Here is a 27325-nt window from a genome sequence, read left to right on the forward strand (position 1 = left end):
AGAGTGAATGGCCTCAAGCTCCGCCAGGGGAGATTTAGGCTGGACATTAGGAAAAAAATTCTTCACAGAAAGGGTCATTGGGCACTGGAACAGGCTGCCCAGGGAGGGGGTTGAGTCACCTTCCCTGGAGGTGTTTAAGGGACGGGTGGACGAGGTGCTAAGGGACATGGTTTAGTGTTTGATAGGAATGGTTGGACTTGATGATCCGGTGGGTCTCTTCCAACCTGGTTATTCTATGATTCTATGATGCATCACATACGAGTAAGCAGCCTACAAATCAAACTCGTACCAAAATGTACTACTACTTTTTTGTGATTACCCTAAAATTGACTGAAAACTTAAATTGTCTGTAAAATAATTTCTTATTACAACTGGTCTTCTAGAGACCCTGTAAAGTCTTATGTAAATAGTACAATACATTCTATTTTTTCTACGTACTTGTCTGAAATATTTTTTCATTCTCCCTACATCTTCAAAACTGGTAGCCTTTTAAGAGCTTTTAAGAACTGTGAAATAAGCTTTGTCAGTCTTTTGTACCTTTCTGGGTATTTTATTGCTGCAAGGATGTCTGGTTTTCATATTTAGAGAGCATCATTGCTCATATGTGTTGGGAATTCACATGATCACTCTTTTCCATTGAGGTTCATGTCCTGCTATGAAAAATGTCAAGGTGAAATATGAATCCACACAGCCAGATGTTAAGTCCCCTGTTGTTCTAGCTGTTCTGCCTAGGCTGTTCTCAACTTTCCAGGGATTTTGTTCCCTGTGTAACCTGTGTAAACTAGGGGTGAAAAAATATGTCATAACTTTGTTTTACTCCCCTTTTTAGTTCTTACAGTGTTTAAGAGGATGCTCTTCACAGCAAAAGAGGGTGGGGTGAGGCAGGAAAGAGAGGGCTGCTGCAGAGCTCTTTCTGTATCCCAGTAAGAAAGGCCCAACAACAGATGGTTTAAAAAGGAACCTGCTTTAATAACACAGAATAATAAGAGGAGTTTATAATAGCTTGTTCTACTCTGCACAGCATGGCATGGGAAAATCTGTCTGGGCTCTGTCTGATGCTGCATGAATGCAGGGTGCCCAGCATCTGAAGGGATGTAAGGTTTACTCCCTATCTTCTTATCATGGATCTTTTTAAAGCAGTTATCGTATCAAGCCATTTATTGTTGGACATTTATTATTAAGATCCAGAAAGAGCCCTGCCCTCTGTATCTCTCTCTTACTTCTCCCTCCTTCCTCTCCCTCGCTGTAGGACACAATAACATTACACCACCTCCTCAGAACTCCTTCACTGTTTAAACTTTTCCTGATAGTCCAAGATTCAGTAAAAAGTGACAGCAGTGGTTCTGAAATCGGCTTAGCTGGGTCTTGAACAGAACTCACTGATTCAACGGTGTTCATCTCTAGGAGATGCTTTTAAATGTGCTCTGTGATAAACAATGGAGTAAAAATATTTCAGTATTCTTACATGATGGAAAATTTATGGCCAACCATTTTGCTGGCTTATCTCCATGATAAAATGTTTGTTTGTCTCTAGGATTTGTCAACAGGCACAACGGCTACAGTAAAAGAATTTTTGCTGACAGTGCTGTTTTCTAGTTGTGTAACTCATAAAGCAGCACTGCTTTGTTGATAAGTACCTAGATGTTTCTCTAATTCCTTGCTCACAGACCTGTCTTTTGAAGTCCTCCAGACTTCGTGTTGTATTTTATATCATGCCTAGATCTCAAAACAGGATCTTGGATCCTCTCTATTTTTTGTTTTGTTTTGGTCCCAGCCCTTCAATACCAGCCTTCCACTCCCTGGCAAGGGAAGAAGAATTTGTTGATTTTAGCATATTTGATGTGTATTTTTAGTCAATATCTAATGTAAAAACTCAACCCATGGTTACACTATTTACGAAGAGTCATCCTAGAGATTCCTTGTACTGTTATACTTCTGATGTCACGTAATCTGAGCGTGAAGTTTCATATTTGTAATAGAACAGTTTTTACAGATTCTTGGTTTCCATCTTCATAACTCGTGGCAGAAAAAACAGAAAGAAGATACATGATATTTAAACAAGGGGTTGAAATATTCAGAGTAAATGGAAGCAACCTTTATCTGTATGTGTGAGTTTCATAAAAACTTTGTCAGTCTGTAATCTTTTGCAAACATACATTTGGAAACACATTCTGAATTCATAGAATACTCTCTCCTGTTAGGAACGTACTAGTTAAGAGGCCACATTTGTATGACTGGCAGCTCATCATTGAAATCTATTTAGAGATGTGAGAAAATTCTCTTAGAGTTTTAGTTTCCAGCAGAGCAAAAAATGAATTTGTTATATTTCTATTGTAGAAGTAATTGATTGGAAAAGAGAGGAGAAGAATAGTTTCCATTATCATTATTATTATTTTATAATCCATTAGGACTATCTTAATATTGTTTTGCACTGAGAATGTATTACAGAAAACAATGTATGGGTTGCTTCATATGTCTAGTATACAGCTATTTCAAGTATATTGTGATTTCAAATAATTGATTATTTTGTGATATTCTGAAAATATTATTAAAACATTTAAGATTGCATTGAATAACTGTTCCAGTTTTAGGTTGAAAAGTTAAAGAAGGAGAAAACTGCTGTCTTCTTAAGCATATTATTTTAAAAATTACTCAATACAATACAATACAATATGTGCTATTGCATTAATGTCATTTGCTATTGCCAAATAATAGGTATTGACTACTCTTTACTTTTAAATGTTTGTAGGCAAATTTAACCTTGCAAGAGGGAAGACTTGCAGCTGCCCAAATGGAACTGAATAATGCACAGCTTCAGCTGAATGAGAAGCAAATGGAACTGGATCAAGTACAAGCCATGTATGATACTGCTATGAAAGAGAAGCAGGCATTACTTGCTGATGCTGAGGCGTGCAGAAGGAAGATGAACAACGCCACAGCTCTGATTGAAGGATTAGGTGGAGAAAAGGTATTAGCACATATGAGTAGTTTTCCAGCACAAACCAGATTCTCAGTTTTGAGAATACTCCATAATGATCATTAGCAGTGCTCAAGAAATTCAAGGCATGGTGACATCTCAATATCATATGACACTAATTTATTTATATGTATGTTTTTTACTTGAACTTCATGTATCTAACAAAGTAAAAGAGTTTTATTTTCTTAATTCTTCTGTATGAAGATCTATGTCATATCATGTGGCTTGTATTGGGATAAAGTACAGATTTAAAACCACAGATCCAAATTCCTTTTAGCTTTCATACGAAGAAAAATTAGGCTTAACCTAAATAATTACCCTAAAATATTTATAAGAAGGATTATTCTATTTTTCTCACCAAGTATACAAGAACAGGAATTTGAAGCTTGACGAATGTTCTGAACTATATTTGAAGTTCAGATTTCTACTGGAGCCTTTTAGAATTATGGGATAATTGTTATCCTTTGCACTGAGCTTGAAATTTACCTTTCCTATGCAGACTTTTCTGGCTTCGGCTTCCAAGAGAACCTGAAGGTTTCCAGAACAAGCAGGATATTCTTTTTTTTCTAGTCTGATTATTTGCTTGGATAATTCCTTGGTTGATTTCCCTCAGTCAAAACTGACGACAGCTTTGACTTCAACCATTGTGTCCTGCGAGGCCGGCACTTTGGCATTTGTTTGCATAGCTGTACTTCGACATTTATCAGTCAAAAATGTTAGATGCCTTGTAATATTTTCCAGTGAATTTCAAAATTTAAAGCTACACCAAGATTGGAAGTTACTGTACTGAGACTTGGGCAAAACTGATACTGGATTAAATACATATTTTCTAAATTTAAAATATATTGGTCCTTACCCAGATTACATGCAGAGTAGTTGGAAGGGAAGAGAAATCTGGAGAGAAAGAAGTAAAACTCAAAAATAGTGTTCAGAATATCACAAAATCATGGAATAATTGAGGTTGGAATGGATTTCTAGAAGTTATCTTACTCAAACCACCTGATTAAAACAAGGTCAAATAGAGCAGGTTGCTCAGAGCGTTACCCAACTGCATTTTGAATACCTCCAAAGATAAAGACCCTGCAGCCCTCTTGGCAACCTGTTCCAGCCCTTGACGACTCCCACTGAAAAAAGAAGTTTTTGTGTGTTTAATTAGAATTTCTTGTATTTCTATTTGTGCTATTGTCCTTTCACTGAGTGCCGCTGAAAAGAGTCTGGCACCATCATCTTTACACTCTCCCATCAGGTATTTGTACACATTGATAAAATTCCCCCTGAGCTGTCTGTTCTCAAGGCTAAACTACTTCAATTCTTTCAGCCAAGGCTGCCCCCAACCTTTACATCCCTGACCATTTATTTCTTGTTTGCAAGTCTGTGTTCTGCAGACTACCTTCAGTTACCTGTGCTAAGAATTTTCTGTTGCTGCACTCCTTAAAACCTCCTAGATTGCTTGTGTGTTGCTATGTTGTCCCTCCAGAAGGTATCACAGTGGCGAAGTCCCCTATGTGGACCAGGACTTGTGAATGTGAGGTTTCTTCCTGTTGTCTGAAAAAGACCTCATCTACTTCTTCTTAATCATATCGTCTGTAACAGGCATACACAACGTTACCGATGTTGGTCTGCCCTCTAATCCTAGCCAATAAGCTCTCAACCATCTCATCACCCATCCCAGAGTCTCACATGAAGAGCTCCATGCATTTCAGCAGCCCTCGCATAAAAAAACCCTCCCCTCTTCTTCTCCACATCCTGTCTTTCCAAACAAGCCTGTTTGGAAAACCTATTGCAGCACTCCAGTTGTGGAAGCCTCCTTACTGTGTCCCCATGATCCCCATGAGATCATGACTCTGCAACCACAAGACCTCTAGCTCCTCGTTTGTGCTTCATGCCGTGCACATTAGTGTGCAAGCGCTTCAGAGAGGTTCCCATCTGTGTTAACTTCCCAAAAGCAATATGAAAGCTATCCACACCATTCTGTCTGATAGGCACTTCTTTGTTTATGTGGATATGTGCGGGGTGGTCCTCAATTAGTGAGTCCTCTTATTGATTACAGGGTCCCCACCCTACACATTTTTTTTGCCAGCCTACTCCTCCACTTCCTCACATGATTGTTGGTCATCCTCTCCCTCCCACTTGGTTCCCCTTTAAAGCACTTCTGGCCAGCCTGTTGGCAAAGATGCTTTTTCTTTACTCAGTTGAGTGGTTACCATCTCCTCCAAGAAAACTTCTACTTCTGAAAAGAACAATTTAAAGCCAAAAATATTCCTGGTTTGAAGAACAATTATTTGCTAGAAAGAGATAAATTCTGAAGTTAAATATTTTGGTTAGTTTTGTGCCTGCTTGATCTAACTTGTTTATAATATTTTGCGTACAGCTTCGTTGGACAGCAAGCAGCAAAAACTTTCAAAATCAAATTATCAATTTAGTGGGAAATGTTCTTCTGGCTACGGGTTTTCTCTCCTATTCTGGACCCTTTAATCAGGAGTACAGGAATTTGCTGCTCCAATTGTGGAAGAAAGAGATGGACAACAGCAAGATTCCATACAGTAACGTAAGTGTTCTTGCTCTGTCCTGACCTTACTCTTTGCCTTGCAGAGAAATAGTGTTCAGAGTATTCTGTTCCAGGAAAGTACATAATTGGAAGATTATTTACAGGTTGTCACATCCCATCAAATTTTTAATAAATAAAAAAAATCCAAACACTTAACAACCAAGCTTCTAAAAAGGTGTGCTTTAAGATTCTCTTTATACTGTCATGCATTGCAAGATTGGTATATAGGCCATTGCTCGGGCAAATCTGAGAGAGAGATGCTGTCTGAGGTCAGCTGATATTGGAAACAGAGTAAAATTCACCAGCTTAGAATAGATTCACCTTATCGTAGGGAGTTCCATCAGGTAGCCACAATTTTCCTGCATGTCTGGTGGGTTTTTTTGCAGATACAATGTTGTGTCCATAATTTCAGTCATAAAGTCAAGCAAATTAGCCACATCTAGCATTTAATGAAAGTGGTAAATACGCGTATTGAATAAAACACCAGTTGTGTGTCTCCCTCAGCATTTAAGTTCTCTGCTTACAAAGCATGACTTAGGAATATGTGAGGATACTGCCCCACAACTGGCATTGCTGTGCTCCTATAGTTTTCCAGGCAGTCTTTGAAACAGCAGCTCCCAGGTTATGCCCACAGGATGGCACAGAGGTGGGGAGATTTGTCTGTGCATTCTGGGTTGGGTGGTAGTTATGTGACCACCATCTTCCAAGGACCCAGCAAGATTTATTCTGTTTCCACTTTGGCCATCTACAGTCTCATGTGCTGCCACTAAAAATCTGATCTCTCTCTAGATATCTACTTTTCAGGCTGAGCGTAAATCTAGAATATAAAGGGTGAATTGGAATGAAAGGTTTTTCATATGTTTTGTATTTCTGACATATTGCATCGTAAGTTTTTAAACCTACTGTTCTTAATATATTACATTTTGAACACAACAAAATCATGTAGGAATACAAAGTTTGATTATTTTCATTTACGATTACTTAAGTACTACATTTCAGTAATCAAGATTTGCCAGAAAATATCTGTAAAATTAAACTAAACAGCTTTTCCTTTATGAAGCTTCACACTTTTGTCCTTAATGTAGCTAGATTAGCTCTTGACATAAAAATACTCTTACAAGCAATTATAGAAAAGACCATTGCACATTTTGAACAAGGAAGTATCATCTAAGAACTTCCACATATTATCAGTTAATAACCTCTTGTCGTACCCCCTGCTGTGTAACCGTACTATTTAATTTGGTTTAACCTGAAGTGTCTTGTTGAGATGATTAAGTGAAACAAAACCTGGATTTTGTAAAGCTTGGTTTACCTTGCTTCAGCTATGGTCTCATCATGCAGCTTCAGTACCTGACACACCACATAACTACCTTTAATAAAGAGAACAATCTGCTTGCTGGGACTATGATACAAGGCAGGTTCCTTTACATGAATCCTGCTCTTTTTTTGCCACAATCTACCAGCAGCAGTGTAGTCTCAGGCAAGATTCTTTACCAATGTGGTATGGGAGTTATCCTACATACATTCATCCCATGGAGGCTCTTTCTCAAATTCAGTGTACAAAATGTTCTTAAAAGCTGCTTACCTTGGGGAATATCTGTCAAGATTCTTACCATTTAAAGGTAAGAACTTGGATGTATAATGTCCTTAAAAAGCAAGACATAGAGAACTAGAATTCTGTCTCTGTGGAGGTCTTCCGACCACATTACTATTCAACTGCATCCTTCAAAATTTGAGGAATACCTTTTGATTGTTTCTATGTTGGTTTGTTTTTTTTTTTCATATGGACAGAGAAAACCATAATTAATGAGTTTCAAACCATGATTACCATTTTTTTTTAGATAGTTGCCATTTAAGACAAGATTATGATTTCAATGTTAGTGTGCAGAAGAGAAGTTTAATTTTTTCCAGTGAATTAAGTACTCACAAAAGGCAGCATATGGGCTTCTCTTGTTACTCTGCACCGCAGAAAAGAAAGCAGCTTTTCAGTTCAAGCAAAAGGCTTGACATCTGCCTTTGTCACAGACTAACTGGCTGTGGGTGTATGAGTCATTTAGCTATACCAATTTAAAGAGAGCTGGTTAAAATTAGCTATCTATCTGTGTAGTTGGGCACTTAAATTAGCTAAATTTCAGAGATGCAGTGTGACTGACAGTTACTGCTGCAGTAAGAAAGAATTCAAAGCTGTTTAGAAGCTACATTTCTGTTTAAGGAGCTAAGTATAGTTTTAGGTTCAAATTGCTGAAAATTTTGGTTTTAAATGCTTTACTGTCCTTTTCACAAATGGAAATGGGATTCTTAAAGTTTCTGTGCCTTCTGAGAATAGTTTGTGTTGCTTCGTTCAGATTCTTAAATAATTAGAGCATCAAAAATATCAAAGGGGTAAAAAAGCTTTTGAGTCTTACAGCCACTGGTATCTCTAACTCTCATGACTCTATCAAAAGTCTCACAGTAGCTGAAATTTTGCTTTAGGCTTCAGATGCTGAATTCTGTGATTTTTGCAGGAATTGCAGACTTTTTCTTTCCCTTTAAACATGTTTGTAGAGAAAGCTCACAAAAAGGAATTCTTGAGTACAAAATGTATGGAGAAAAAAAAAACTCCAACCCTTCAGTTTTATTCTTTTTAAACTCATATAATTATTAAGCCACTTTTCTAATTTGGACAGCTTGATTTGTGATTTTAAGCACTCTTTTCTTCACGTACACATTCTTGAGAGGCCAGTCACTGTTCATAGTGAACCAACTATAGCAGGTTAGTCAACACGTAACTTTCCATGGTAGTTCATGGTTATTGATCCACAGCACATCTCTTTTTTCTTCTCCAAGTCTCATAGAAACAATCCAGTATTCATATATGTACTTGGAGGGCACTTCACAGCTTTACAGCTGGAGGAAGCTCTTGTGACAAAGACAGCCCTTCCTCTAAATATGGAACTGAATTCAGAGTTCCTCTAACATTCTTTAATGGACATCAAAGCCTCAACACAATTCACTTTCATGATTGCCTGACTTCAGTGATTTAGGTCTTAAACTTTAAAGAAAGGAAACAATAAACAGCAACTACCAAATACATTCTGTCATGCATTATGATCAAAGTAAGAAGAAAAACCTTCCATCAAACATTTTAGTATAACTCCTCTAACTGGTACTCCTTTTATAATTACATATTTTGTATTAGGACCTGAACCTGACTGGTATGCTTGTTGACAATGGTACAATGGGTGAATGGAACCTCCAGGGTCTTCCGAATGATGACCTTTCAATTCAGAATGGCATCATTGTCACAAAATCATCTAGGTATCCTTTGTTGATTGATCCACAAGGTCAAGGAAAGGTCTGGATTAAAAATAAGGAAAAGAATAATGGACTCCAGGTAAATGGTTAATTTAATATTTCTATGTGTGTGTCATTTCACATTGTAGTTAGCAATGCAAACTATTTTTGCTGTCATTGTACTGTGGTCAAGTGTAATTGTAAATCTGATATTTATGGTATACAGTTAGGCAGAAATTAAAACAAGACTGGCACAAAATTTGTGAACTATCTGTATAAGGGTGAAATAAGCTGTACTGATTTGTCATCTCCCAGAAACACAGTTTCTAGAGCAAATTGGAATTATATGTTATGCCATATGTATTTTTATGATGACTCTCTTAATTACTTGTCATAGAGAAAGAGAAATGTAGACGGAAGTAAATGACATGCAAAATTAAGACCAGACAGGATCAGGCAGTTGGTTCTTCAAGGCAAATCCAATTTCTAATAAGTTGAATGTGCTCAAAAAATGGTGTGGAAATGCAGCTAGAAATGGGAAGTATTGACTGAGAAGAGACTGAAAAATAATGTACAGCATTCAAAGACCCTGGAAAAATGAATGCCTTTATTAAAAGTATGATCAAAAGCTCTTCTAAAATGTATGAGTTGTATTCACAGAAGAATTTAGACATTTTGTGGGTCTGTGAAATCTACTGCCTTACAGTAGATAATCCGGCTTCTGCTAAATTACATTAGACCTTACTTTGTCCCCCAAAATTTGGATCAAGAAATGTTAGTGTGAGTAACCAACAAGAAACAGTAGGATGTATCTCATCTTCACCCTCTTTAAGACTTACATCTCTTACTGAAGATTTCAGAGAGCTTCCAAGCTGAGCTGGAACACTCCCTTCAGTTAGGGACTTGCACTGGCTCTTTCTGCTGTACTGTAGGCTTTTCCACAGTAATTTTAAAGTGTCCTACAGAGTCTGTATTGTCCACCCTCCAGGTGTCTGCTCTCTCCGTGTGTCAGCATACAGCCTGCAGAAGGAGACTGTGAACACACAGGTTCTGTTCCCTGGTCCAGTAGCTGCATAAGGAAATTATATCACATACTCACAAAGCAGGGACTGGGAGATTAAAATACTGTTTCCTCTTTCCTCACTATTCATACATTAAAACCGATGATGATCTTTAGCTGATGGGCCAGAGAAAAATGTCTACTGGGTTTACCTTGTGGTCAGTATGTGTGAATATTCAGCCCATGGCATTTGTGAATCCTGAAGGGACTTAAGTACTGCGTAGTCTTAAATCCTACATGGCTTTGGATACGCACAGGTACAGCCTCTAAATGCAGAGGAAGCTTTCCTGATGAAAATTCAGTCAATTATGGGCTTTTAGACATCCTAGCTGAGGTATCGGATGTGTTAGAAGAATCTGAAGAAGAATAATCTGAAGAAGAGTTATGGCAAGACTCTACACCCCCAAATGTTTAGATTATGCCTTTACATCTGAGATATTGTAATTTGCTGTGGTCTGTTAGGCTTATATTGTTGGTTACTAGGACACTAGCTTCATCCCTCAGTTTCATTTGGACTAAAAATATAGGCAACATGCCATTTTAGTGGATACACATGCCAAGGTTGTAACAAAGCTAAAAGTGCAGAGTGATGGAACATAGCATTAATTTTTAAACAATATACTGTTATAAGACTGTATAATGCGCCTCAAGATTTTTTAATTATGCCATTTTCAAAGAGCACTGACTTTAGGAGAAGGATTTATTTTAAAAATGTTTCTATTCTAGGTTTTTTTCTGGTTAAAAAAAGCCCCCAAAAGCATGACTTAACATGTGGCTGTTCGATTATCATCTCAAAGGCTTATGTTGAATTTATTAAGTTTAAATAATTGAGAAGAGTCTATGTGGGTTTTAGCAATTTTAAGACTTCATATTGTGAAATGGGAACTGAATTGGAAATTCAACATCTGATCTGAGACCAAGCTTCCTATGTAACACTGGTTCCCTATCTGAACCCTATAAATATTTCCCTACTTCACATTAAGTGTTCTGAGCATAAATCCATTAATATTTTAAAAGATTTTAAGATACTACAGTGATTAGATAGATAATGTAGATAAATAAATAAATACATAACAACAAAGAAGTGTGAACTATTTTGTAAAGCTTAAAACAAAACTTCCTTTCATTTCAGCAGAGGTGGATGTGGTCCTTAAAACATAATAATTTGTGTAGATAACCCAGGATGAGTACAATTTTTGAAAGGTGCAATAGATTTTATAGTGTTTTCTATGTGTTTGCAAATGCATGCAATATTGTGAACCAATCTTCCTAGGTTACAACTATGAACCACAAGTACTTCAGAAGTTATATAGAAGATTGCTTGTCTCTTGGGCGACCTTTGTTAATTGAAGATGTTGGAGAGGAACTTGATCCTGCTCTAGATAACATCTTGGAAAAAAATTTCATAAAATCTGGTTCAGCACACAAAGTAAGATGAATTGTGATTATGGAATTTAAAAACAGTAAGACTGTTGCTGGGTGTCTGGTAGTCTGGATACTGCTGAGAGTCACACTTTCACGACAATTAGAAAGATGAGTAGTGAACTTATGGGGTTGGATTTTTTCACTCCTTAAGCAGAAAGCTGAAAAAGTGTAGATGAAAATGTAACGTAAGAGTTTATCTGTTTTTTGCTGGATAAAATAACTTTTTTTCTGATTTCACCTTTTGAAAATTGAGTAATATGTTTTATTTTCAGGTGAAAGTAGGTGACAAGGAGATAGATGTGAAGAAGGGGTTTACCCTTTATATGACGACAAAATTGGCTAATCCTGCCTATACTCCAGAAACTAGTGCAAGGACAACTGTGATTGACTTTACTGTTACTATGAAAGGGCTGGAAGATCAGCTTCTTGGCTGTGTCATCCTCACAGAAAAACAGGTATCTAATAGCTTGCAATGTTCATATATAGAGAAAGATTGCTTGATATCTGCACGTTAAGTGGATATACCCACTATCTTGGTTGAAATCAAATGCAAGAACAAATTTGAATGAAAATTTAGGGGGTTATGCAGTTTTTGAAAGGGAATGTGGATCTGGTTTTTAATTGAATGGAGGAACCTAAATTTAATTTAAGAGCTGGCCTTGGAAAGAGAAGAAAGAAAATAATTCATTAAAAATACATTACAAGGATATACATGACATACATAGAGCATCTTTATTCCTTCATATATAGCAAAGGCTCCTTGTTCAGTCTGAAACCTCTTTTATTTCTGAAGTCCATTTTACACTTAATTTAAATTACATGAAAAAATGCTTATGAACTTGAACTACTTTTGCCAGCCAGGCTCTAGTAAGGGGATATGAGAGTTTTAAGGAGCCCTGAACACTTACTTGACTCTACTCTAAATAAAATTTCCATTGATGATGTGGAAGCAAATGTAAGGAAGAAAATTGTCTCTTGGGTATTTTTCAGGACTTTGATTTCATAATATTGAATTGGAGGCATCATCCACAATAATTTTAATTCCTAGATCATTTCCATTTCTTTTTGTGTGTTCTAATTTAAACCTGGTTATCCAAAAGCTTAGGACTGAATTCATCATAAGCACTGGGGTTTTTGCACATGCAGTCAGACCAATAAATACATGAATGTTACTGTCCAATTACACTAAAATGAAGTATTTTCTTCCTTCCTCATTAAATTAAGATAGAAGCCAATAGGTTTCTCATGACCTATATATAAAAGTCATCTCCCATACAGATACCCTTGCTCTGTGGTTGGTATTTTTTTCCTGGAAAAAAAATGTTAGAGAATTCATATTGAATATATGTATCAACACTAGACTGCATTTTGGGTCAAAAATACAGTCAATTAAAAATATTCATCCAGTGCTGTGTATTAGGGGAAGAGAGCTGCAAGGGTAGCTGGTTAGTATCAGCACTACTTGCTGCAGAGGGACGTGGTTGCAGGAGATCAACATTTATTAAACTCCTTCCTTTTAGTAAATATGAAGAAATCATGGTTGTTCTGCTTCATCTCAATAAGAGGTGAATGCCCTGATCTAGATAGCTGGAGCCAATAGAGCGCTGATGATTCTAGTCTAAAGGAGAGACAGAGTATGAAGAGAGAATCTGAAAAAGAGGTTTTCTGTTACATACAAGAAGACGAGTTTATGATCACTGAGCTAAAGTGATAGTTAACAGAACCAAGGCCTTAAAATTACTGTAGTAATCAATGAAATATATGTTCAAAGAAGTGTTTATTCCTCTCAACTTTAAAGGTTGCTCCTGTAACTATATGAAAAAAATGTTATCAGCGTCTTTTCACACTATGATAATGAAGTTGCTGCCACTGTTTGTGTTCAGAACCATTTCTTTTTGGTTTTGATAAATGCGGTCATGATATGCTCTTGCAAACAAGAACCTGGCATCGGATATATTTCCTAATTTTCTGAAAGATAGTTTTTACAGGTTTACAAATAGAATGGGTAAGGTGCCTGTTCTTAAACTAAGCATGTCCTAAACTCAAATTTAAATATGTATATTTAAATGCAAGTCTGAGTGTTCTGTAGAACTATGCCTTTTATGTAATTTTAATCTTTTTTTGCATTAATGGTAAAGAAAGAAGAGAAAATGCAGAAAATTTGAAGCTGAATGACTAATGTTTGTCATTCTTCTCTTTTGGGATGCAGTTATTTGTATCTTCCACAGAGCTACATTCTGTAGCCCCATTCTGTAGGTAGGCTGGTTTTATTAACTACCCTTTTCTTACAGGAATGTTGACTTGATTAAGTAAAGGTAGCCAGCAAGGGTATCCCTGAACTGTGTTAACCTGTGCAGTATAGATGCCTCAATGTCCATCATTGTTCCTGTGTCATTGTCTGTTTTGTAGAAATAGCATAAAAATTCTATATGACATAGGTAACAATTGTAACATTCCTATTTTTTAAGCAGTAGAGAAGTGTATCTTGCAAACTTCGAGAGTCGTAGAGCTTAGAAATGGAAAAGGTCATCCAGGCAGCTTCCCTAATACTGTAGCTTTAGTGCTTTGTCCATCTTACTATAAAGAAGCTTCTCCTGGTAATTCTGATGTGTTTTTACTCTTCAGTATGCTACATTAATAAAAGAAATGCAATATACGTATAAATTTCTTTTGCATATAATGTATAATATTTCAATATTTTATAGAAAAAGCGGCAAAGCGCCCAACCTGTCATGCATGAAATCACTTTTTCTGTATCATTATAAGGAACCTTTCTTTGAATTAATCTTAAATGTTCTAAGGCATATTTCTGAATACAGGAACTGGAGGCAGAGAGAGTCAAACTGATGGAAGAAGTGACATCTAACAAGAGGAAAATGCAGGAGCTTGAGGATAATCTACTCTTCCGTCTAACCAGTACAGAAGGCTCTTTGGTTGAAGATGAGTCTCTGATAGAAGTCCTAAGAATCACTAAAACAACAGCAGAAGAGGTGAATTTTTAATGCATTACAGATACATTTTGTAATTGTAATTTAAAGATTATTAGCAGACAAATATTTTTTCTGGGTTTGCTTTTTCTATTCAGAGCCACTACATAATGTCTGACTTCTTAACAAAAAAATAGTAGAAACGCTATCGGTTTTTCTTCATAAAGCATTGCAAAATTAAACTATTACCTGGATACTGCTTTATATTCCAGGCATACTTTGAAGGTGTGAGTTTGAATCAAATCCCATTGTGCTTGGTTTGAACACATGAAGACATAATGCATGTATTAAAACACTGACAAAGGGAAGCAAACCTTGACTAAAAATACCATAGTGATCTTAATCAAGACCTTTTCTTTTTGCTTGTGCAGTATAAATCACAAGTGACGTGACTTAATCTTCACGGTCTTTTCCATTAATTTTAAGGTCAGTGAAAAATTAAACATAGCAGCGGAGACAGAGGTGAAAATCAATACTGCTCGTGAAGAGTATCGTCCTGTTGCTTGTCGTGGTAGCATCCTGTATTTCCTAATCGTGGAAATGAGCTTGGTTAATGTCATGTACCAAACATCCTTACGGCAGTTCCTTGGCATTTTTAACCTATCAGTGGAAAGATCTCGGAAATCTCAGATCACAGCAAAAAGGGTAGAATACATAATCGAGCATCTCACCTATGAAGTCTTCAAGTACACAGTTCGAGGCCTGTATGAAAATCACAGATTCCTGTTTACATTGCTTCTGGCACTGAAGATTGACTTGCAGGCCAAGAAAATTTCACACACTGAGTTTGAGACACTGATCAAAGGTAATTTCTCTAAAAATATTCCCATTTATATATGTCTATGAACTGCCAAATTCAGATTTTGCTGTTCTTGGACTAGCAATATGTTGTATCCAGTGGATCTAATGTTTTTTAACTGATATTTGGAAGCATACATAGCCCAAGGAGGAATTAAGAGACAAATTTTCTAAAACAAGCACGCTATAGATTATTAATTATCAAAATGATGCTTAGATGGGGCTAGTTAGCTGATTTACATTGTGAAACGGGAAAAAGAAGTCATTACTTTGCAAGACAGCCTATAGTTTTCTCATATGTGTCTCTTTTTTGAGTTGCCACATACCTATGTTTGTGAACTTGGAGACAGACAGCAAAATCTCTTTTGATGGCTGGTGAGTAGGCACGTGATTGCATGAGGGCTCAGTACCACATATAAGTATCAGTATGGAAAAAGTGAAAATCTGATAGGTGTTATAAAACATTGTTATATTGTATTATGTCACTACTGCACGTCACTACTCAGACACGGTGACAAAAGAAAAATTTAGTAAAGTTTATAAAATTTGATGGGAGTGGACACTACTATCTCCAATATATGGTAGGTACAATCAGATACCAAGATAAGTACAGTCAGGTACTTGCCATTCAAATATCACAGTTTGCTTTGCAAACATTGATTTGATGTTCATCTGTGACTTAGATGTTTTGCAGGCTCAAATGGGTACAACGCTGGATTGGTGGTTGAGATAAGAGGCTGTTGAAGTTGCACAGCTCTGGAAATGAATGCACCATGTTTGGTTTATGCTGTTGTCTAGGTGAAGGGAGATTAGATTAACTATAGGTCCTTTCTGCATCTGGTTTGAAGACTTGAGTATCCTTTCTGGTAGGCAAGTTTTATTCCAACTCTATAGATGGGAAAAAAAGCAGCAGAAAAATTGCTTGGATTTCACCTCTAGGAGGCACTTAAAGGCACTTTGTCCCTGCCCATGGCAGGGGGGTTTGGAACTAGATGATCATTAAGGTCCCTTCCAACCCTAACTATTCTGTGATTCCTCAGTGTGTCTTTGTTGACTTTTCCATGTGAATTCTAGGTCTCTGTGTCCTGGCTTACAAAGATTTTTACTTCCTGAATTATAGAAATAAATATTTTTTATTACTTATCATTTTTCTGTATAACAATGCTTGTTTTTCTCTATAATGCTTTTCACTTTGCAGGAGGTGCCAGCTTGGATCTGAACTCTGTGGAACCAAAACCTAAAAAGTGGATCCTTGACATGACATGGCTCAATCTTGTGCAGTTATCTAGCTTGAACCCTTTTAATCAATTGCTGGTGCAAGTTGTTAGGAATGAGAAGTCTTGGAAAGCTTGGTTTGATGAAGAAGCACCTGAAAAAGCTGTTATTCCTGATGGATATGACAGCTTACTGGATCAATTCCGTAAACTACTCCTTGTCCGTAGCTGGTGCCCTGATCACACTGTTGCCCAGGTAGGATATGCTTTCATGTAATGATTATGGCATGTTGTGTGTCCTGTAGAACTGCTATTTCCAAACTTATGTTCTCTGAATTTGTTTTTATTGTAGTATTTTTTGCAAAATGAGCTATTCTGAAAATCAGAATTGAAATCCTTAAAATAGTTATATGTGAAAGAAATATTTTTTTATTTAGTTGCACTGAATTAGAAAGGGCATTGCAAAACATGAAATGAGTTGTGTTGGAGCTGTATGAATACCATTCTTTTTGTGTGGCACTTTTGAAGTGGAATCATGAAATCTGTAAAGCAATTGCAGTCTTCCAGTGAATCAGAAGATACATCTCTGTTTTTTCAGAGAAGTGGAAAGAGAACAATTTACTTTGATGACAGGTGCACTAAAATAGCAGATAAACTGTTTATTTGCCCATAGGAGGTAGCCATTAAGACTGTCCAGCAGTTTCTTCACAGTCTCTGATATCTGGATTTTTCTTCTGGATGTAGGTCTAAAAGAGATGTATGAGCCTATGAGTATTGTCTTTTCACTTTGTCTTTAGCTACACTGGAAAATAGCACTTCTGATTTCCTGCATATCTCAGCTTTACATGTCATGATAGCATATTTAGGGGACAATATTTTTTCACTGGCCTCTTTTTCCTCAAGAACACCTCCATATTTTTCTTCTCTTCAGCTGGTAAATAAGAGAGAAGTATGGGAGCTCCATCTGTCCCAATTTAAACAGGCTAAATAATAAAGCATTTATTTATCAGCATTTATTTATCAGTATTCTTATTGTCTGGCACAATCATCCTTGAGAAAGAACACCTCTGAACAATGGTTTCTTTGGATTTTTGAGGAAATAGGTGATCCTTTTTGTTATTGTTTTCTTTATCTCTTCTTTCCTTGTTGTGTTTCACCAAGTATTAAGAGATTTTACCTATTTGCTAGGGCAGAAGTTACACTTAATAGTGGATGATTGAGTTATTTTTTCTGGAATTGGCGTCTTCCTCAGCCCACCTTGTTCCAGGGTATTTCTCACTGTAATACATGCCTCAGAATCTGTGCCAGTAGCTTACACTAGCACAGAAAAAGACGTCTGTCACAAAAGCATTTCATACGCCAGGATAGCTTTAGAAGTCCTTTTAGAAAATGTCTGTGAGAAGAAGACAGTAGAGGCATAGAGAAGGTTTGACCTTTAAGGATAAAGTCTGAGCTGTGTTTATGTTTAGTAGAAATAGATATTCACCGTGAGAGACTTGAATTGGATAACGACTGGACAGGAGAATTTCTGTTTGAAGTTCTGTCAATATGTAGGGAAGATTGTAACTGGGTCAGATGAAAGATCTGTCTAATCTCCTGTGCTGCAGAGACAGTGTCAACAATACATGCTTAGAGGAGCTAAGAATGGGGCTGGTATAAAGAAACTCTTTTGTTTGGCTATCCACCAAGCTTTAGCAGTTAGTACTTTAGGGGCAATATCTGGGCCAACAGTGGATCTATTCTGCATGGATTTCTTTAGTTCTTTTAAAAAAGCCAACATTTAGCATCCTTCAGCAACAATGTTCACAGGATGACTGTTGTGTGAGCAGAATTCTTTCTTTTCTTTCTTTGAGTTTGCTATCTGAGAATTGCAGTGGTTGCCTCCTGTGCACTGAAACTTGTATAACACCAAAGTTGAAAATGGAAGTTTAGAAAGTATTTTCCTCCCAATATGCTTATTGGCAACTTCTACATCAGTGATTAATGCTGAATTAAAAAAACAGAAGTTATATATTTCTGGTAACGTGTTTTTTTAGGCTCGACACTACATTACAGAATCTCTTGGAGAGAAATACGCGGATGGATTTATTCTTGAAATGGAAGCAATGTGGATGGAAAGTGACTGTCGAACACCTTTGATGTGCTTTTTATCTGTGGGTTCTGACCCCACTGAAAATATAGAACGTCTTGCAAAATCAAAGGTATCCTAAACTGAATTTGCTAGAGTTGTTAAAGACATTTAAAACTATCCTTTGAACTAGAAATGGTATTTCCACATTTTATAGAAATTTGAATGATGATATTTATATTCATACCAGTGTTTTCTGGAAGTACATTTTGGACTAGTAGCCAAAATGTATTTACTGAGGGAATGAAAGTGCTACATTCTTGCTTTTTCAAGTGATTTGATTCCAATAAGCCCTCTGTCTTTATTCAGCAGACTATGATAGTCCATTACGTAGCTAGAAGAACAAAGTGTATTTTACACTGTGTCACGTTGACTGTAGGAGTTAGCAGTAATGACAACTACAGGATGATACAGATAAAGATCACAAATATAGTGACATGAGAAACTAATTTGGTGACCCTATCGTTCAGTGAGACATGCAGCATTTCCTACAGCACGGCATCACTTTATGGCACTCCGTGCTTTATGTTTTATGGTTGACAATGTAGACACAAGTATAATTTTCCAAAGACAAAGTTATTCACAATGGATCTCCATAAATTTTCCTCCCTGTTAGAATACTTGCTCATTTAGAGGTGCAGGATTTTCTACATGCAAAGTAACACTTGCAAAAGTGGAGAGCACTCACAAATATCTTTAGCTTATTGATTATAAAGTTTAGACACTTGTTCTCTTTGAAAATCAGGCTTTTCTTATTTTATTTGCCTGTGAAAAATAGTGCTTAAGTTTAGGATCTAACTTTCACCTGGGCGTTTAAACTTTGGAATCGTAAGATCTAGTTACTTAACAAGAACAGGGGTAGCAAGAACAGTAAATAACAGGGGGTCTGTTACTTACAGACTTGTACAGTCCTGATCACAACCTAGGCAGCTTTTTCAGATTCCCTTGTGAGAGCTTGTATTATCTTCTGGTTTTCCGAACAACTGGCTGGATTCTCCCATTGCCTTTGGAGGAAAGACTCCATAAGTGTCCAGTATTCTCATGTTTGCATTTATGAGCTTTGTCTCTTCTGAATCCAGAAAACTAACAGCTAGAAAACTAGCTAGAGCTGCCAGATCTCTGAACTAGAATCCTTTGAATCAGTGGCTCCAGAGCTGCCTTAACAATACAGGAGGTTTGCTAAAGAATGACTTCATGTCAACCAGTCTTTCCTGCCCTACTTGCTTCCTTGGCCATTCTCTGTTGGATGAAGTAAATATGTTTAGACAGTAAAAAAAACACCAAAATTATTGGCTTTACTCTGTGCATTAGTTATTATGTGGACCCTTAATATCTTTCCATCTCGAGATAGTTCACATCATAGGAAAAAGAACAATCAGGTACCTATGTTGCTGTATGTCCTGCTTTATTTGGGAAAGTGGGAAAAAAGAAAGGGAAAAATGTTTCAGTTGTCTTATGCTATTGACTTTGTCAGTCCTGCAAAAAGAGATTATGTCCAGTGGGTGTAGTTTTCTTTTAGCAGGTGGAAGATGAGAGCAACTTGGAGGGTTTTGCTTTTCTGTTTGCTCTGTTTTAATATGATTAATCTCTATTGTTTTAGTAATTTTCTTTATGGCAAAATGTTACTACACATGGAGCTACAGAAAGAATACACAATGTGTATAATCATTCTGAAGAACTCGATAGAAAATAAACATTCTTTTTTTTCCATCCAGAACATTCCCTGCTGTGCCATTTCAATGGGTCAAGGCCAAGAAGTCCATGCAAGGCGCCTGTTAAGTCAGTGCATGCAAGATGGAGGATGGCTCCTTCTACAGAACTGCCACCTTGGCCTGGAGTTTCTTAGTGAATTAATGGACACCATCACAACAACAGAATCTATGTGTGAAGGTTTCAGGGCCTGGATCACTACAGAATCTCACCCAGACTTTCCTATTAATCTTTTACAGTCCTCTATCAAATTTACTAATGAACCCCCACAAGGTACAAAACAACGTGGGTTTTGCATTCTCACGCCTTACACTTATTTTGTCTTTTAACTGACTGCGTAACACATTAACCTGCCCTTCATTTATATATGTGCTGCCACTGATTCCACTTAACGGAGCCAGTAGGAGCTGAGAATTTTTATCCAAGGTCTTATTTAAGGCCTCAGTCATTTAACCCTCTATTTCAGTATTCATCTTCCTTTGAACATTAGTAAGATGTCTACAAAATGACTAATCTTGTGAAAGACATCCTGTTTCAGTGTATATACTCCACTCTTAAGAGCAGTTACTCATCTGCTGTCAAAAATTTCTTACTTTTTTCTCTTTTCCTCCCTGTGTTTTCAATTCAGATGCTCAGCATCATTTTATTGTACTGAGCCCTCTCCTTATCATTCAAATGATAACACTGTAGCTCCCGGAGGCTATTCCATAAGTCAGCTTATAGTCAATTTACAACTTGAAGTCAGCTTATAGTTAATTTACAACTTGCATTTAGTAATAGAAATATGGCTGGTGTAGCAATTTTCTGTCTTGCCAGCATTGTAAGGCACTTTTGTTTAATTTCTCCATCTTGATTTTAGAACTTTTTAATGATGCCCTTATAATATTTTGAAAAGCTGTTTGAATACTGTTCTACAGGATCTTTGTCAAGTAGGAAATAAACAGAAGTCCTTTTATTGTGTCATAGGAAGTATGATGACTTGGACAGTCTGCTCATTGCATTTGAAGTCTGTCTGTTTAGACTTGTGTTAAGCTGATTTGGTGGAAGATATCATAAGAGGGACCTGGTGTCAGTAGCTCATGCTTGGTGTTGTCTGCCAAAGACAGATGGTGCTTCAGTAATGCTGCCTGAAAACATCTGGGAGTAGTGGGGCTTACATAATCCGTAGAAGCTGCTATTGCATTGGTATCATCTGTCTAAGGTGGTTCCTGGGATGTGAAATGTCAGTGTTCAAACAAACATCCCCAAGAATTAGTATTTCCACTAGCAATTTAGGTTCTCATCTCATCAGCTTGGTGCCTGTATGCCAGTTTGAGAAGCTGCATACAGAATTTTGAGATTGTTAATATAAATAAAAATGTCTTTGGTAGAACTAAAATCTCATTTTATATGTAAATATTTAAACACAGACTTTCGGATATTCTTTTTGATTGCTATATAGTTGCTGAATACTTACATTTATATTTCAGTTGTTATTGATAAAATTTAGAATATGATTACTTAAGTGTAATTCTTTCCAGACTCCTCAATTTAATTTGGTGTATCATCTAACTGAAATAAAATAGTATGCCTGCTATGACCAGCTGAGCAGATGATTGATTCAAAGAGATTCTTTGAAGCTATAAATAAGATGATACTTTAAATTGGAATAGAGAAATCTGCTTTAACAGAAGTTGGAGTTATGGTTTCCATACAACTTTTTTCTCACATATTACATTTTTATACATATTTTCTAGGTGTAAAAGCTGGCTTAAAACGAACATACTCAGCTGTTACTCAGGATCATCTAGAAGTGAGCAACATGCCACAGTGGAAACCATTGTTATATGCTGTAGCATTTCTTCACACAACTGTTCAGGTTTCAAAATGCATTTCTTATCTTCTGTCGTGAAGCTATGTTTCATTTATTAACGTAGAGTGTTATTAAATGAAAAAGCGTTTAAATGGAAAACTCATGTTGATAAATTAATATGAATGAAATAAGAAAGAAAACAACAGGCCTCTATTACTGCAACTGTCTTAGAACTCTGGTTATGTTGATCTTGTACCTCCAACTGGGATAGTATTACAGAGTAAAAAAAAGGGCAGTCAACCATTGATCAATTAGTGTACCCTTCTCTTAAAATCTTTGGGCATGGCTATGTGATCTGTATTTCAACAAACTAGCTTTTTACTAATATTTTAAATTGTAAGAACACGTTATAAAAATTTAACATTTAGGATGAAAAACCGTAGTCTTAAAATTGCTGCTTTCACAACGAGAGGGGCTAAGAGGATGAATATAAATCCTTTCTGTGCTAAAACCTGTAGGAGGAAATGAAGGTTGAAAATTATTCCGGGTCTTGCCATTCAAGAGTTCCATTAAAGAAAGTGCTTTATGGATCAGCTGCAACTTTTCATCATTCTGTTGACAGATTTTCCAGCATCCTTAGTTGGTATTTGGTCCCTAGTTAATTTAACTTTGTGGCACCTGTGCGTTGATAGATGTGATCCAATGGAAGCTAGTGGTATGCTTGTCTTTGGTCTATCGCTTCTTTCTTCGTGGAAATTAAGAATTTTTAAATACCAGATACTGTCCTAACAACTACATACTGCTAGCTGCATCTGTAACTGATTCAGTAAGAAGTAGCTTTGGCTACTTTCATCTGCACCATGCAGAGACATGAATGGTGTGAATATACCTCGTGCATAGGAGAACCACAGGCAATGGTCATGGCTGATGAGTTTGGACATCCTTTCCTAAAACAGTAGCTTCATTTTTGAAATTCAGAACTATAGTCCTAGACTCAGTTTTGCTGCACTTAAAAGAGAGGATTTTTTTCTCTGTGAAAAAGTTAATATTCCTATTTTTTGTTCACATCTCTCTACTTATGATGATAAATGAAGAAATATTTTACTACCAGATAATTAATCAAACATTTGCTCTTGTGTGTATTAAGAAAGGAGTAATTTTTTTTAAAGTTGATGAAGTACAGCCACAGCTGGATTACCGTGTTCTTAGCATATTTCACATATTCTTCTGCACACAATGTTTCCTTCACGATTGGTATCACTCAGCCTTTTGCCTTTAACTCTACCTATTTTACAGGAAAGACGAAAGTTTGGTCCATTGGGCTGGAATATTCCTTATGAATTTAATCAGGCAGACTTCGTAGCCAGTGTACAATTTGTTCAGAATCATTTGGATGATATGAACATTAAATGTGGAGTGAACTGGACCTGTGTTCGCTATATGCTTGGAGAAGTACAGTATGGAGGCCGTGTAACTGATGACCTTGACAAAGCACTGCTGAATACATTTGCAAGAGTGTGGTTTGGAGAGCATATGTTTAGTGAAAACTTTTGTTTCTACAAAGATTATGTTATTCCAAAAGGAAAAACAGTTGAAGACTATCTCGAATACATAGAGCAGTTGCCAGCAACTGATACACCTGAGGTAAAATATTTCAGTATTTTAAAGGGAGTTTTTGTCAGGTCAATAATTTAATCAACTGTGTTTTCCACGACCATGAATTTATAGGTCAAGAGTTACACTTAGGCCATTATAGTGGGTCTGACCAGGAAGAGGTAGATGAGGTCTTCTTCAAAAAACTGGATGATTCCGCTGAACACTAGTAAGACTATATCTGAAGTATTGTATCCAGTTCTGGGCTTCCCAGCACAATAAAGGTATGAGCTTACTCAACTGACACTAGAGCAGGGGTATGAAGATGACTAAGTGACTGGGACATCTGTCACATGGGGAAAGGCTAAGAGACCTATGACTCTTTGGCCTGGAGAAGAGGAGGCTTAGGTGGTTGCAACCAGTGTGTGTATACTGCAGTGGTCACATTAACTGAAAGACTATGACTTTCTCCTTCCTCTAGTACAGGCACACATGATGAAGTTAGTTGAAATAGGAACAGAAGTGAATGATCTGGATTTTTGTCTCGTTGCTATTAAGCTGATGAATGCCTTTGGAAGTAAGTTCTATTCAAATTAAATAGGACTGAAAAAACCCAGGTTTTCTGTTACTGATAATGAGCTGTGTGAGAAGATTCTAAGTTCATAAAATAATCTTGAAAAGTTTTGAATCTCTGAAGGTAGTGAAAGCAGAATATAAGGGTATTTGTGCTGGCAGTGATGTACCTTTTCCAAGCAAGGGTAAATGCAGCCATGATAATGCAGCAGTGGGATCCACATGAGCCCAGCTCATGAAGCGTGTGAACCTTGACTTTATTGTATTTCAGGTGCTACTTTCATGAATCTGCTTTTCTAAGAACTTGGGAACCTATCTGACAATGCTGCAATGTGCTTTTGAAGTCTTTTGATGCCTGTAAAAAATTTGTATGTATGGTCTGATGTAGGAGAATTTTACCTTTGACTTTTTTGTAAATAGAATCAAGTCCAGGAATGCCAACATCTTTTTCTCCTTCACTTTTTCACAGATTAGGAAGAAAGATACAACTTTCTTTTGTCATCCCAAAATCTGTCAAAATTGTTCCTGGAAACCTTTAAGCTTTTAACCTCCCAGTCTTCTTCATTCCACAAAGGATATTGTGCTAGTCAAAACAGTGTGTCTTTGTTTCCTCTCCTTTACATTTTTGAGAAATCTCCTTTACATTTTGAGAATTAAGAAAGAAAGACTCAGTATTTTTGATTGTACTATCCTTGCTCTTTTGATCAAATTTCAACTTCTGATCAGAATAAAAACTGACTCTGAAGAGGGTGGGGTGGGTTGACCATGGCTGAATCCAGATGCCCACCAAAGCCCCTCTATCACTCCCCCTCCTCAGCTGTACAGGGGAGAGAAAACATAACAAAAGGCTTGTGGGACAAGGTAAGGACAGGGAGAGATCATTCTCCAGTTACCATCACAGGCAAAACAAACTCAATTTAGGGAAATTATTTTAATTTATTACCAATCAAATCAGAGCAGGAAAAAGAGAAATAAAACCAAATCATAAAATACCTTCCCCACGTCTGCCCCTTCTTCCTGGCTTAACTTTACTCCGGAGTTCACCTCCTCTCACTGAATGGCACAGGAGGACAGGGATTGGGGGTTTTGGTGAGTTCATCACACATTATTTGTGCCTCTCCCTCCTCCCTGAGGGGAGGACTCTTCACAGTCTACCTCTGCTCTAGCACGGTGTCCCTCCCACCAGAGTCCTCCACAAACTTCACCACCACGAGTCCTTTCATTAGGCAGCAGTTCTTCATGAACGACTCCAGCATGGATCCCTTCTGCAGTCCTTCAGGAGCAGCCTGCTCCAGCATGGGCTTCCACAGGGTCACAGCCTCTTTCAGGCCTCCACTTGCTCCCGGTATCTGTGGTTCAAAGTTTGCAAGAGATAGTTAATATCTATAATTAAATGGGGGCTTGTGAAATAAGTCACAGAACAATTCCTCCTGGAGAAGAGCTGCAATTGTCAACTTGACATTTATAGACTTACTGATATTTCAGTGGAAGTTTCTGAGAAAGCTATTCTCATTCAGAGAAAGGGCAGCTTTGCAGTAATTCTGTGCTAGCTGCATCTTAAATAAAATAATTCAGTTTCAGAAGAGGGGGAGGTAAGAAGTGGGAGACTTAAGCCTAAAATAGTTAAACCATAAAATATCCTAAATATTTCACAATCATAAAATTTTTAGGTACTTCTAATACAGGCAGTGCTTTATTCACTGTGCTGCATGCCTTATAAGCCTAAGAGACTGAGTAAAACAAAATGTGTTAGAAATGGTAACCGGTCTAATCATTAAAGGGACATCTACTTGAGCTGGTACAACAGCAGTAGATGTGTAGAGACAAAGAGCTAAAGGTGGGGGGTCAGTGTCCAGTTACAACATATTTGCAACAAGCTCTTGTCTGAACCAGTGGAAAGGAGTCTGTTCAGACAGCTTGATAGCACTTCACAGCATGATCCAAAGCCTGCTACATGAAGATAATCAGGAGGTCAGTTATTCATATGAATGAAAATGGTATTCTTTATGCAGCCTGTATTAATATTTTTGCACACTTTGAGTTTGATTCTTGGCCAGTTAAATGGGTGTTACTGAAGATATTCTTCCTTGTTTACCCGTTTTCACACATTATTTCATTGACATAATTTTAGAAAGAAAATTACTTTTTTTTTTCCTATTTTTTTTTCCCCTGTAAGGTATTTGGACTTCACCCTAATGCAGACATAACATACCAGACTAACCTGGCTAATGAGACGTTAAGCACAATAGTTAGCATCCAGCCCAGAGACAGCAGCACTGGAGGAGGGGAATCCCGAGAAGCAGTGGTGCAACGTCTTGCTGATGAGATGCTAGAGAAGTTACCTCCAGATTATAACCCTCATGAGGTATATGCTACTTTGTAGTTACAGATGTTTTACATCTGTTTGTCTATGTTCTGTGTGTCCTATTGTGCTTCTTCAGTTTAACTGGCATGTGTTTTAAAAAGCTCTTAATATTATGCATAGTGTTTTACGTTTGTTTTGGTTTATTGTCTAGAATATTCCTACACTGGAAACATGTATTTCAAATGCCATAGTCCACCTGATGAGTCACCTTAACTTAGAAGAGCCATGAGACACTTCAGAAAGTTCTTGCCTTCCTTAGTAGCCAAGAGAAGGACACCAGTGCCCTTTTCTGAAAGATCAGTGATGGGATAGTGGTTACAGCTTTCAATTTGCCTACTTTTATTGTGATTCCACCGTTAGGAATAATGTATTTTATCAGTGACCTCTTCATGCCCCAGATCTTTTGGAGTTTGAGCCCTAACCGATTTGTTTGTCAATCTTTTCTTGCATTTTTGATTAACAGTTTCATTAAATGGAAAAACGCAGCATAAAGCAATCTTGCGTCAGTTTGTAAGTAGGATCTGGTGTCTTGCCATCTGTTTCATGAAGAGTAACTGCTGAAAACCCCTCATTTCCATTATTTTATTATTTACAAATCTGCTTTGCATTGATAGTACTGTTTTTATCCTGGTTGCAGTCCAAGCTTGTAGGGCACCCAGTGTGCAATATTGCAACTTGTTGTGTAAGACTTCATTTTCTTCCCTAGCCAGCTTAGAAAGTCCATTTAAGTTACAACCAGTAGTCTTGGGACCTTGGCAATATTTCCTGTCCTCTGTTCTATATTCATCTCAGATTTAATATGTTTGGTATAAATAGCCTGTACTGTACTGTCATAATTCAGCTCAGAACTAGTCTTTTCATTCCCCTTTTGGCAAGCTACTT

The 27325-nt window shown here is 37.1% G+C and overlaps 1 protein-coding gene across 1 annotated transcript in view; it reads left to right on the forward strand.

Annotated features, from left to right (window-relative positions):
- Positions 1 to 27325, forward strand: part of LOC138718786 (dynein axonemal heavy chain 5-like) — a 148716-nt gene that overhangs the window by 97357 nt on the left and 24034 nt on the right. Inside the window, exons 60-72 of the mRNA XM_069853348.1 lie at positions 2750 to 2968; positions 5349 to 5525; positions 8704 to 8898; positions 11132 to 11287; positions 11556 to 11738; positions 14103 to 14273; positions 14697 to 15075; positions 16267 to 16538; positions 18319 to 18483; positions 20126 to 20393; positions 21857 to 21978; positions 23209 to 23556; positions 26255 to 26443. Of these exons, the coding sequence (XP_069709449.1) occupies positions 2750 to 2968; positions 5349 to 5525; positions 8704 to 8898; positions 11132 to 11287; positions 11556 to 11738; positions 14103 to 14273; positions 14697 to 15075; positions 16267 to 16538; positions 18319 to 18483; positions 20126 to 20393; positions 21857 to 21978; positions 23209 to 23556; positions 26255 to 26443 (2844 nt within the window). The remainder of the gene's footprint in view (positions 1 to 2749; positions 2969 to 5348; positions 5526 to 8703; positions 8899 to 11131; positions 11288 to 11555; positions 11739 to 14102; positions 14274 to 14696; positions 15076 to 16266; positions 16539 to 18318; positions 18484 to 20125; positions 20394 to 21856; positions 21979 to 23208; positions 23557 to 26254; positions 26444 to 27325) is intronic.

Source organism: Phaenicophaeus curvirostris, chromosome 3, assembly GCF_032191515.1.
Source record: "Phaenicophaeus curvirostris isolate KB17595 chromosome 3, BPBGC_Pcur_1.0, whole genome shotgun sequence".
In the NCBI taxonomy this organism is placed as follows: domain Eukaryota; kingdom Metazoa; phylum Chordata; class Aves; order Cuculiformes; family Cuculidae; genus Phaenicophaeus; species Phaenicophaeus curvirostris.